Source organism: Arachis hypogaea, chromosome 13, assembly GCF_003086295.3.
Source record: "Arachis hypogaea cultivar Tifrunner chromosome 13, arahy.Tifrunner.gnm2.J5K5, whole genome shotgun sequence".
Classification (NCBI taxonomy): domain Eukaryota; kingdom Viridiplantae; phylum Streptophyta; class Magnoliopsida; order Fabales; family Fabaceae; genus Arachis; species Arachis hypogaea.
Window position 1 is genome coordinate 119,153,660 of NC_092048.1, and position 11,825 is coordinate 119,165,484.

Here is an 11,825-nt window from a genome sequence, read left to right on the forward strand (position 1 = left end):
TACCACATAGGTGTTGGATTTGGTGGCTACTATGCTAACCATGCAGGAGAAAGAAATAGGATGTCAAACACACTGGTATTTGCCAGCTGTGTTTTCGGTACGCAATATCTTTTTCAGGCTTGTTACCGTTTTTATTTATTTTATCTTATTACTTAATTGGTGTCACTGACTTAGCTCCTAACTATTAAATTCAACAATTCATACTGCAATATGATACCAAAATTGAAGTTCTGTTGAAATATTATCAAAAAGAATTTATGGAAAAAGTTGACGAAGGTCTAAAAAAGGTATATGATTTATTGTATTTTTAATTTTTTTTATTATTTAATGGAATTTATCTTTATGAACTGATCTATACCTTTTTTAAAAAAAAAATTGAATATAGTAATATTCTAATACGTGAAAGTTGGTACTAGATTTTTTTACCTGTCAACGAGAACAACACACATTGGTATCTGGTTGTTTTTGATTTGTGCAATCATCAAACAATTCTATTAGACTCCCTACCGATTGCTACAGATAAAGAGCAAAAGAGATCGAGTATAGTAAAGCTGGTAAATTAACTTTCTCCATTTTCATTTTTATGACATTTTTTTTAGGTTTCAAATATTGTCCTTTATTTAATTTTTTTCCTATATAAATAGACAAAATATCTAGAAGATATGCTCAAGTATGACTCGTTCTATAAATACAACACTCCGTTCAGACCAAGGATACTTGATTTTGCATTTGTGGATATGCTAGAAACAGGAGAACAAGCTCCTCACTCGTAAGGAATATGTGTATTTGTGTTTTTCTCTTTTAAATTTTTATCTGCATAAGCTAACCGCGTCTTATTTAACACAGTAATGATTGTAGGGTATGGGTGGCAACTTGGATGACAAACTACAGGAAGACATATAGTTATACAATAAATGTAATTTTTTTTGCTAAAAAAAATAGTACTTCAATTGCTAATGTATATGGTTTTGTTGGTAACCTGAAATATTTATATTTTTCAGATTAATGATGGTACAAGGATGTGACTTGCATTGGATTTGATTCTAAGGGCCCACAACTTGATGCTGCGTAATGTCATTGAATCTGCTACCAGAAATTACAATAAGTATAAACAAAAGGAGTCAAACAAAAATTAAATAATCGTAATTGTCATGTAGTCATGTTTAGATTATATTAACTACTAAGACTTGTTAGTTTCATCTCGTTTACTTAAAAAATTATTATGCACTATATTTTTTATGAACTCTTGTTGAAAATTAATGTTTCTATTTTTCGTTCGATTTTAGTTGAATTTAGGTGAAGCTTAATTTTCACTCTAGCATTTTGATTCCTTGAACCACTTCTGTGTTGTAAGCTTAATTAAAAATTTGATACTAAAATATATTAGGCAGTTTAAAATAAAACATGAGAGAATGGTTATAATCTATCTTCTGAAAATCGGTTCGGACCGGCCGGTTGAATCGGTTGAACTACAAACCGCTACAAAAAAAACTCGGACAAATGTTAAAACCCCCAATTTGAAAAACCGCAATTGAACAGTCGAACTGGCCAAGAATTGGTCGGTCGAACCAAACCGTCACCTGGCCGGATTTTTGGAATAAGGGAAAATGCAAAGTTCTGAAAATGGTCCGAACCGACTGGTCGAACCGGTCAAATTGTGAACCGAGGGGAAAAGTGGTTTGGACCAAGATTCTAAAAACCAGTTCGAACCGGTCGGTCGAACCATGAACCGGTATAAAAAATGAATCGGTCATATATCAAAACCGATAGATTCAGGAACCATCGTTGGACCGTCGAACCGGTCGAGAACCGGTCACTCGAACCGAACCGGGACCCGACCGGTTTTCTAAAATTTACTCAAAACGGTGCCGTTGGTTAGACGAACCCTAACCAGTGACCAAAACGCGCAGCACCTTCTTGGCCTCTCCTCTCTCACAGTCTCACTCAGCCACTCTCCTCCTCCTCTCATCGAGCTACTCCTCACTCATTCACTTCCCTCTCTCTGGCCTCTGAACGAACACACTGAAGAACGCAGAGAAGACAGAAGAGAACTCGAACGCAGCTTGGAGGAAGCACCGAAGCAGCCATCTCTCGTCGTCGTTCCTCAACGTCCAGCCACTACCGCTGCTACAGCTTTGGCGCAACGTCGCCTTTGTTCGCCGCGCATCCGTCTCCTTTTTTGCCAAGCTTTTGCATCTGTTTTTTGGCCAACCCTTGTTCGAGCTGCTTAGCCCTCTGTTCAGTCCTCTACGCCGCGTGTTCGAGCCTCTGTTCAGCCACCGTTCTGCCGCCTTTCAGCCACCATTCCGCCATTGTCTGCTTCCATTCAGCCATCTCTGTCGCAATTTGAAGCTCCTCGCTTTCCATGTCTGTTTGAATTTCAGAACTGCTCCATCCTAGGGTGATTTTTTTTCCTTCTTCTTGTTCTTTCTTGTATTAATTATTCAGTTATTGTTTTTTTTATTGTTGTTTTCATGGTTAGTATGTTTTGTAGTTCTTATTTTGTTGTTAGTTTGCTGTAGTTTAAAATGTTAATTGTTCTTGTTATTTTGATTTTCAGTTTTAATTGATCTTATTAACTTGTTAATTTGATAAATTATTGTTTTGGTGTTGTTCTCTACCTTTTGATTGTAATATTGTGTTTTGCTATGGTTAATTTAATAAATTGTTCATTGAGTGGAAGATGAAAACTTGCTGTATTTGCCAGTTGTGTTATTTTCGATATTGCTGCCTTGAAATGTTGTAAGGCCTTTGTTAATTTCTCTTTGGCTTAATTAAATATATCATCCCGTGCTTTTATATATTTCATTAAATTCATTTTATTGGCTAACTTTATATTCATTTTTTTCTTCTAATGGGTAGTTCTCTATGGAAAGATTATACAGTGGAATAGTTCATGGTGTTAAACATGTGCATTTTATATAGCTTCATATGGAAGTATAGTCATTGTTGTCTTAGTCAACACATGGTTCAATGATTAACAGAACGATGTATTTTATTCAATTTGCTTCCAGAGTTGGCGTGTTTGGAGAGTTTTGACATTTCTTGCAGTAAAGTCGCTAATTTTGGCATCAGCTTTCTAGAAGGTACTTTCCGTTTCCTTGTATTATTGTGGTGTTTCAGAATAATCAGGATTTTTTATTTTATAGGTTCAACCTAGCAGTTTCATCTTCTTCCATAGATTTTTCTTTGTTTTCTGTTTTTATGTGAATATATGGTTATAATTCTGAATGCAGCTATCAACCAATCAGTTTGTCTTTTTCGGGGAAAAATTTCAGTTATATATTCAATCTTCCTTGTGCTTCATTTCTTTGATGTAGACTTCAGTTGTATAAATCATTCTTGGAAAAGTCTCTTTGTTTTTCCATTTGTCCTTGTAATTTCTGAAGTTGATATTGTTTATGTTAGTCAGTAGACATGTTGCAGTGTGAACTATAAACAGTACCCATATACAATACTAGCATCTCAGCTTGCCAGTTTAAACATAATTCTTGAGTTTCAGTACTTCATAATTATCTATGCTTCATTAATTTTCGATGATGTCCTGGTTCATTTCAGGGTTGCAAAAGCTTTCCTTACTAAACTTGGAAGGGTGCCTTGTAACAGCTGCATGCTTGGATTCTCTTGCATGTTTAATTGCTTGATATACTTTTATACTTATTATGTTGCTGATCTAGAAAATTGGTCGCTTTATTATATTCCCTAGAAATAATACAACTATACAACTACTAAACCTATAAACCAGCAAACATATTTAAGGATATCCTTCAGTGGTGCCATTGTGAGAATGATTGAATTCTTGTCTTCTCTATATGGAAAATTTAATTTGTACAGTTTGTAGCGTTGAAGTTCAACAAAAGCAAGAAAAAGTTGCCATAAACAAGAATAAGAAGAGAAAAAGATGATACTTTTATTTGCAAAATAAATAACTTGAGTGGTTTATACACTCTGCTGTACAAATGTTATCCTCAATTATCAATACAACCTAAGATATTATCATATTGCAAGCTCAAAATTGCTTCACCAAAATTAATAATGAATGAAAGAATGATTAGAGAGAACTCAATAAAGGCAACCTCAAGCAGAAAGATCATTCTAACATTACAATGCACCCTTGAATTCTTCCAATTTGCCCTCGAAATGTAGGAAGATCAAAGAGTTCTAGCAGCAGTCCCACTGCTTCCCTCCTCTCTTCTGCATCTCTTGTTAGAGACTTCACCACTGGTGATAAAAACTCGGTTTCTGCCATCTTCTCCTGCACAGTAATATTACATAAGATAACTAAGTAATTAACAACAACAAATACAGTCAATTTCACAAGAAATGTTGTCTTATTTTCAGAATTCTACCTTTGTCTCATCTTTGCCCGAAGCCATATTTTGTAACAATTGAATGATGTTAAGCTTCTCTTTTCCATAATCATATTCATAGAAAACTAGATTTTTTGGAGGAAAAAAGAAAAGAAACGAATAATCAGTTACACAAGTAGTAAACCGTAACTGGGAAACACATGATAAAAGAATTAACTTTATAAGAAACTAATGGGAAATTGAGAGCAAAAAAGGGAAAATCAATCACACATTAGTCTCTAAAATTTGAACTATTAGTCTCTAAAATTTGAGTTAGGTAATTTAATATTTTTAATGATAATGTTTAGGATAAAATAAATTTTTATGATACATATGTAAAATTTTAAAGTTAAAAAATAAAAGATTTTATTTATTATAATTATGTTTATTATGAATTTTTTATTTATAAATTATTTTATTTTAAAATATTTTATAAAATTTTAAAGAATTTAAAAAAATAAATTATTCTTCGTTATAAACATGTTTATTATAATTTTTTTAAGTTTTAAAAACTGTTTTAACATTTTTATGCACTACTAGCTCTTAGGTTTCATAGAATTTGATTGAGCAATAATTTTAGTAAAAAAAAAGTTTAGTTCATTATGCCTATTCCATTCTCCTAGCATTTAGTTAGGACCTAACATGTTAAAATTTTAAGTTCAGTCATGGAGAATGATGGCAAAGAGTCGTATAAGGATTGTGATCAATCTGAGAATTTAAGTGTTGAGTATGAGTGCAGTTCCAATGAAAGTGATGATATGGTGGATGTAACTATAGATGAATCAGAGGTAGATATAATTAATGTTGATGGTTTTGAAAAGTTGATAACTGATTTGACCATCGAAGACATATGGGGACTGGTGTTTGATACAGAATCTCAAGTTTGTGAATTTTATGCCAAATATGCCAAGTGCTATGGATTTGTGTCCCGAAAAGACTTGAAGACGGTGGATGCTAATGGCAACATTAATACAAGACAGTTGGTTTGCAATAAAGCAGGAGAAAGACATTGAAAGCACCTTAAAAGGGACAATCGGCAAAGGGAGCATAGGGCAATTACTTGTGTCAACTGCAGGGCGAGATTCGGTTCATTCGTCACTATAGAACGGGTAAATGGAAAGTCAGTATCTTTGAGAGTGAACACAATCATCTACTGTGTCCACCTAAGTACAGACATCTTATTGCCACGAATCGTGGGCTTGATGAGGCCGATAAAACACAAGCAGGCAGCTTGCGAGCATGTGGTGTTAAAACTTGCCACATAATGGGTTACATGGTTTCCCAAAAAGGTGGATATGATAAAGTGGGTTTTATCAGCAAAGACTTACATAACCACATTAGTAAGACTAGGCATGGCAAAGTGAAAGACGGTGATGCATTTGCTGCGTTGACCTATCTGTTTTCTAAGGCAGACAGTGACCCGTTATTTCTAGGAAAGTTCACCTTGAAGGATGGTAGGTTGGATAATTTGGTGTGGGCTGATGGAGAAAGCGTTGTTGATTACGAATGTTTTGGCGATGTACTGGCTTTTGACACCACTTACAAGAAAAATGTATACAACAAGCCCTTAGTCATATTTTCAGGGACCAACCACCATGGCCAGACAACTATCTTTGGATGCGCTCTGCTCTCAAATGAAAGGTCCGAAACTTTCAAGTGGGCACTGAAGGAATTTTCAGAAATCATGTCAGAAAAACTATCCGGAGGTGTTGTGACAGACGGAGACCGTGCTATGAGAGAGGCTATCTTAGAAATATTTCCTGGTATACCACACCGCCTTTGTGCATGGCATCTCCAATGTAATGCGGTACAGAATATAAAAAACAAGCATTTTTGGGATGATTTTAGTGTATTATTGTATGGACAATTTACCGTACAAATATTTGAACATAGATGGAACGAGATCATATCCAAATACGGACTTGCCGAGAATGAATGGGTCCAGGGCATTTATAATGACAGAATGAAGTGGGATACCGCATATTTAAGGGAGCACTTCTTTGGCCACATAAGAACTACATCACAGTGTGAGGGAATTTATTCATTATTGAAGAACTATGTTGACAGTAAAACCAGTCTCCTTGAATTCATGCATAAATTTAGTGAAGTACTAAGGCATTACCGAAACAACCATCTTACTGCTGACTTTGAAACCTTTTATAAGTTTCCTGTTTTGACTACGTGCTTGGAAAGTTTTGAGAAACAAGCTGCTGAACTTTATACTAAAAATATTTTCAAACTTGTGAAAGATGAGATAGAAGCAGCAGGTGCTTTAAATGTGACTGAATGCCCAAACAGTAGAGACATTGTTGAGTACAGCACGAGTGAGTATTTTAATCAGCAATAGGAATTTAAAGTATCTTACAATAAAGACAAGGACCTGTTTGCATGTGAGTGCAGGCTATTTGAGACTCGTGGACTACCGTGCTCCCACATCTTTGGGGTCTTAAAGCATCGCAATGCAAAATGTGTCCCTACATCTCTTATCCTGAAAAGATGGACAAGAGATGCAAAGAGTGATTTTATATGCTCAATTGGCGAGCAAGACACCACTGATGATATAGCGCCCACACTTAGACGCGGTGCAATGGCATCTATTTGTTGGAAGCTTTGTGATATTTCTTCCAAAAATTCAGCAGACTATAGGGAAATCTCAGGTGAGTTACTTAAGCTAATTTCGAAGGTGCAAAATAAAGGTGATGCACAAGCGAGGCTTTCCCCCACGTCAGCGCTAATAGGTGATCCAGCTGCTGTAAAGTCAAAAGGGGCTCCAAGAAAGGTTCCAAAAGGCCACAAGAGGCGAAGATGTTCACATTGTAAGTCAGGCAGGCATTTTGTTAGGACATGTCCATTACTCGCCAAGGAGGACTCCCCCACTGAATACTCAAATGCTGAAGATGAACCAATGGTATTAATATAATGCCTTGCTTAAGGATATACTTTATGCTTACCTATTATTTTAGTGTCTTTCGCAGAACTATTAAATAATCCTATATTTTGAGCACTTTTTAAAATTTTTTTTAGCAGGTTGAAGAATGTGATGCCAATAAATAGACTCCCTCTCAGAACACAAAATCAGTAGAAAATACACCCGTGCACAATAAAAATAATTTTAAAGTAAGCACTTGTCCATGTTATACCATCTATCAAATTTATTGTCATTTCAATTCAAATTTGCAACATATTATTCTCGTAGTGCGTATATTATTTCTTATTATTCTGTTACAAAAAATTAAAGGGTTGTGGAAGCAAGAAGTCTGTATCTAAATTGACAGAAACACCGAAGATTAGAGCAAATGGCAAAAAAAGTTGACAGAAGGTAACATTATGCATATCTAATAATTTATATTAGATAATTCAAGAAGGAAAATTAAAGTCTTAAGTTGAATTTAAATTATATTAATCCAATACACATAAGTGCAACTGAGAGTTTAAGGGCGAGTGAGGCCAACACTTTGAGAAAATTCTTACTCGACTCTAGCTTGTCTGACTAGTTTCTTTATTTATTTTTTTTAAATTCTGTATCGTAATTATTTAAAAATTATGATTTATGTTTAGACCGAAGAAATTAGTCTAAGTCAAGAGACATTAAAAGATAAGACCAACACATCAGGAATAGAAGTGATCGAAGTTCCAGTTGCAGCCACAACCAAGATACCAGGATTGCCACAATATCCTATGCATCATTTTCCAGTGGTCCTTCCTTATCAACCTTATGGTGGAGTCCTCCCTATTCCTTTTCATCCTGTTCCAAATGGCATGGCGTACTTCAACCAATATCCTTCTACTGCCAGAATTACATCATATCCTCAGTTTTCGCATGTCTCGTCGTATTCTAGTGGACCCAGTGATAGCAATACATGGGCTGGACTTTTGAATGATGTCATCAACAATAAAAAGCCATAGAGTTATAATCTATATATTATATTTTTAATTTATGCATGTTAAAGTTGCTGATTATATATTATATTTTTAATTTTTGTTACCCCTTGTCTGTTTAGTAATGACAGAATGTGCAGATATTGGCATCCACAATGAATGATTATTAGTTCACCAGTTTGTGTTCACTTTTTAAGTTTTGTTTTAAGATAATATTTTTCTGTTGAAAGTTTGTAATGTGCCATGGTGTTTGAGGTTAGTAAGTTAATCAATTTTACACCTATATTCTCCAAATTACAAAGAAGTATTTTTGTTCCCCTACTTAGTAGTTTTCCTCCATAAGAAGATTTTTCAAAGATGTATTTCAATATTTGTTATTTCTCTCATCCATTTGCATGGCAATGGTGTCTGGCAGTTGTGAAGGTTGATCCAATAATGAGTCCTATTGCTGAGGGCGAGACCAATAATCAATCTGCTTGTAATAAGATTTGGGGCTCTAAAGATTCTGAAAAAGGCCTCCATGAAGAATCTACTCCAGTTGCAAATAATTCTCATTCAAATATTGAGAAGCTCCAAAATCTTTTATTAGATTCAAAGGGGGAGACACTGTCACAAACATCCCTCGCAGTTCTTAATCGAGAGAAGAATGAGCTGGTAAAAACCTTTTTACTGCTTTTCTTAGTGACATTAATGTTTAATTCACTCTAAGTAGATGGCTATGGCCACCTACACATGGTTATTTATCATTAACCTGATAAAATAGTAAAAGAAACTTTTTTGGCTGGTATGTTCCTATAATGTTGCTTGTCCCTTTTTTTGTGTCTGCTTCTCTCAGTATTTATTTTAAAGGAAAAACATTCTTTCAGTTACTTCCCTTTTATAATTAATTTTCTCAAATATCAAGCAAATTCTCAAAAAGATGCCTGTTATTTTCTTATTGGCATTTTCCCTATTTCATGATCACATCAAATTTTGTTTGCATTGAAGGTATAGTATTTGAGCGCATAATTGACTTAAGCAAACTGATATTTTCACCTATCATTTAAACTTTGTCAATGTGTGGCTTGAAAAGATGTTGATTGGTTTTGCTTGCTTGACAGATGTGGAAGATAGTCTGTGTAACACCCTAACTACCAAAGCTCACGCTACCGGCTGTGCGACTCTGATAGGTCAGACATTACGACGACTTTTATATTATTTAATACTAAAATATGAGCCTGTTTAAAACTTTAAACCGCAATACCGCTCCCAAAAATACTTTCATCCGATAACATACATCCATAGATACCATACAACTTACAAAACTCATAGAGTACATCCATATATATATATATATATATATATATATATATATATATATATATATATATATATATATATATATATATAATATTACAAGCATTACCCAATACAATTCCTATCCCTCTTACAGAATGTATCAAGATAAAGGCGAGGGTACAATGAATAATAATCTAAAGCAATACAGAGCATCTAACAACAACTAGATAAACTCTTCGTAACTTCTGCGCCATATCCTGAAAGGGGAAAAATGTAGGGGGGTGAGAACATCATCCTCGAAAGGGTTCTCAGTAGAGGGTTTTTGGGAATTACTGTAATAGGATACGTGAAGATAACCGCACCAGTGATTAATAACCGTCTTATGCCTCTTTTCAAAAACAACGGTTTACAATAAAAGTAAAGTCAGAAATCTTTTCTGAAAGAGGAACCGTTCAATTCTCGAAAACATCAAAAGCCTTTCAAAAGGTTTATCTATACTAAACCAAAATAGCCTTTCATATTTTATTCCATACCAGAAACACAAAACCAAAATCAACCATCAGTTCATCTCATTCCAACCACGGCCCTAGGCCCAAACAATCCAACAACAACCAATCACCACAGTCCAACAGAGTCCCAGTAGCAAACACAAATAAGAAGATGCAAGCACAAACAAACAGTTATTACAAGTATAATAGTTAGCAATTAATCACATAGACAAACCAAGTACAATATGCACACACAAACAATGTCACATAGATGCATATGATGCATGCCTGTCCCTAGTGGCTGATGATATCATCTATCGGTTATATAGCCAACCCGACACGTCCTGGTAGCTAACCATGGACAGAAACACCCATCGCGGAGCAAGTAGGTTTGAGCTACAACCCCATTGCTACTACCCGCTCAACCCAGAGCCAGTGGAATAACCACTATTACGGCTACTACCCAGGCAAGTATTTAAAAGCTCAACCTGGAGCGAGTGGAATCACCACTACTACCGCTATTACCCAGGCGTCACAGTCTCTAACCTGAAGCAAGTGGGACGAACCACAACCCTTGCTACTACCCAAGTATCTCAAGCATATATTCATTCAGTCCCAGCCATGGATCAACATCCATCTCAGCCATCCGGCTTAAATTCATAATTCATAGTCAGCCATACGGCCCATAACTCATTCGACAATCAGCCATAAATCAATATCATACACAGCCATTCCGGCTCACGGTTCAATCCAGAACCAGCCAATATTCATAATCATACACAGCCATTCCGGCCCATAACAAAACAGCACTTCCACCATCCAACATCATCAAATTCATAAAACCGGCATTTAAGCCATAAATCACTTTTTCTCAAATCGCTTCACTTTGAAATCAAGTTTCAACTCTTTTCAGCCTTGGCTTTAGAAATCTCGTTTCTCCAATCATCTCAGGCTCATAAACCAAATTTACTCAAAGTGAGTTCCCTTTTTAAAACAAAGCCACTATCGGCATTCTCTTTCCAAAACTTCCAAAACCATGGCAAGTTAAGGATTTATTTCAAAGTATTCAAAATCACACATACAACAATGGGATTTTATAACAAAAGTTTCTCGGCAGAGTCCCAAGTCTTTAGGGGAGAATAACATAACTCATTTCGCCAAGTTCATTTAAAATCATTAAAACCTTGACTTTCCGATTTGAGCAGTAAAATAGGATTTAAGCCAAACCGAGTCACGTAATCATTTACTTATTTCAAAGCCGTTTCCTTTACTTAGGCAAAAACTAACTTCAACCCCCATGATAATTTCTAGAACGTTTCAACTGTTCAAAAATTGTTTTAGTCTTGCAAGAATTCAGAATTCAAAGAGTACTTAAAACCTTTCTCAAATATTTCAAAATGAAACTTGTCAATAGACATTCAGGTCCTTTCAAAATCATTAAAACTTCTTTAATTGAAACCCCCAAGTCAAATTCAAAGGCATAAACCCTTTTCACATTCAAACAGCTTTAAAACACAAGTTTCATCTAAATAACTTTCTCCTGAAAGAGATACAATGCCTTTCTTAAGAAGCAAGACTAAATCACAATTTCCTCTTTAACAATTCATTTCAAAAGCATGAATCATCCTTTTCTTGATAATTCAAATAAAACAGTAGAAGTCTTTAACTCATCATTATTTCAGACAACATTCAACAAAGACTCGGATTTTATAGAAATTTCGGCAGCACCTCCCCTAAAACTTGGACTTTTGCCACCCGGTTCGGGTCCCAACTAAACCGTTTCACAATCCTTTTCAACAGCCCAAATTTCAAAATTAGTCCAAGGCAAGCC

The 11,825-nt window shown here is 35.2% G+C and overlaps 1 protein-coding gene across 1 annotated transcript; it reads left to right on the top strand.

Moving 5' to 3' along the window:
- The first annotated feature begins 5,014 nt into the window (after positions 1-5,014).
- LOC112735298 (protein FAR1-RELATED SEQUENCE 5-like) lies at positions 5,015-8,255 on the top strand. The gene is made up of 4 exons (XM_025784851.1): positions 5,015-5,332; positions 5,425-6,662; positions 6,750-7,257; positions 7,908-8,255. The coding sequence occupies exons 1-4, from the start codon at positions 5,015-5,017 to the stop codon at positions 8,253-8,255; spliced, it is 2,412 nt and encodes an 803-aa protein (XP_025640636.1).
- The last annotated feature ends 3,570 nt before the right edge of the window (positions 8,256-11,825 follow it).

What these genes read in the sequence shown, in the direction of transcription:
- LOC112735298 (XM_025784851.1), top strand. Translation starts at nt 5,015, where the DNA reads ATGGAGAATGATGGCAAAGAGTCGTATAAGGATTGTGATCAATCTGAG. An exon ending in ACATTAATACAAGACAGTTG is followed by an intron (nt 5,333 to 5,424) that starts GTTTGCAATAAA and finishes TGTCAACTGCAG; the next exon opens with GGCGAGATTCGGTTCATTCG. An exon ending in ATGCTGAAGATGAACCAATG is followed by an intron (nt 7,258 to 7,907) that starts GTATTAATATAA and finishes ATTTATGTTTAG; the next exon opens with ACCGAAGAAATTAGTCTAAG.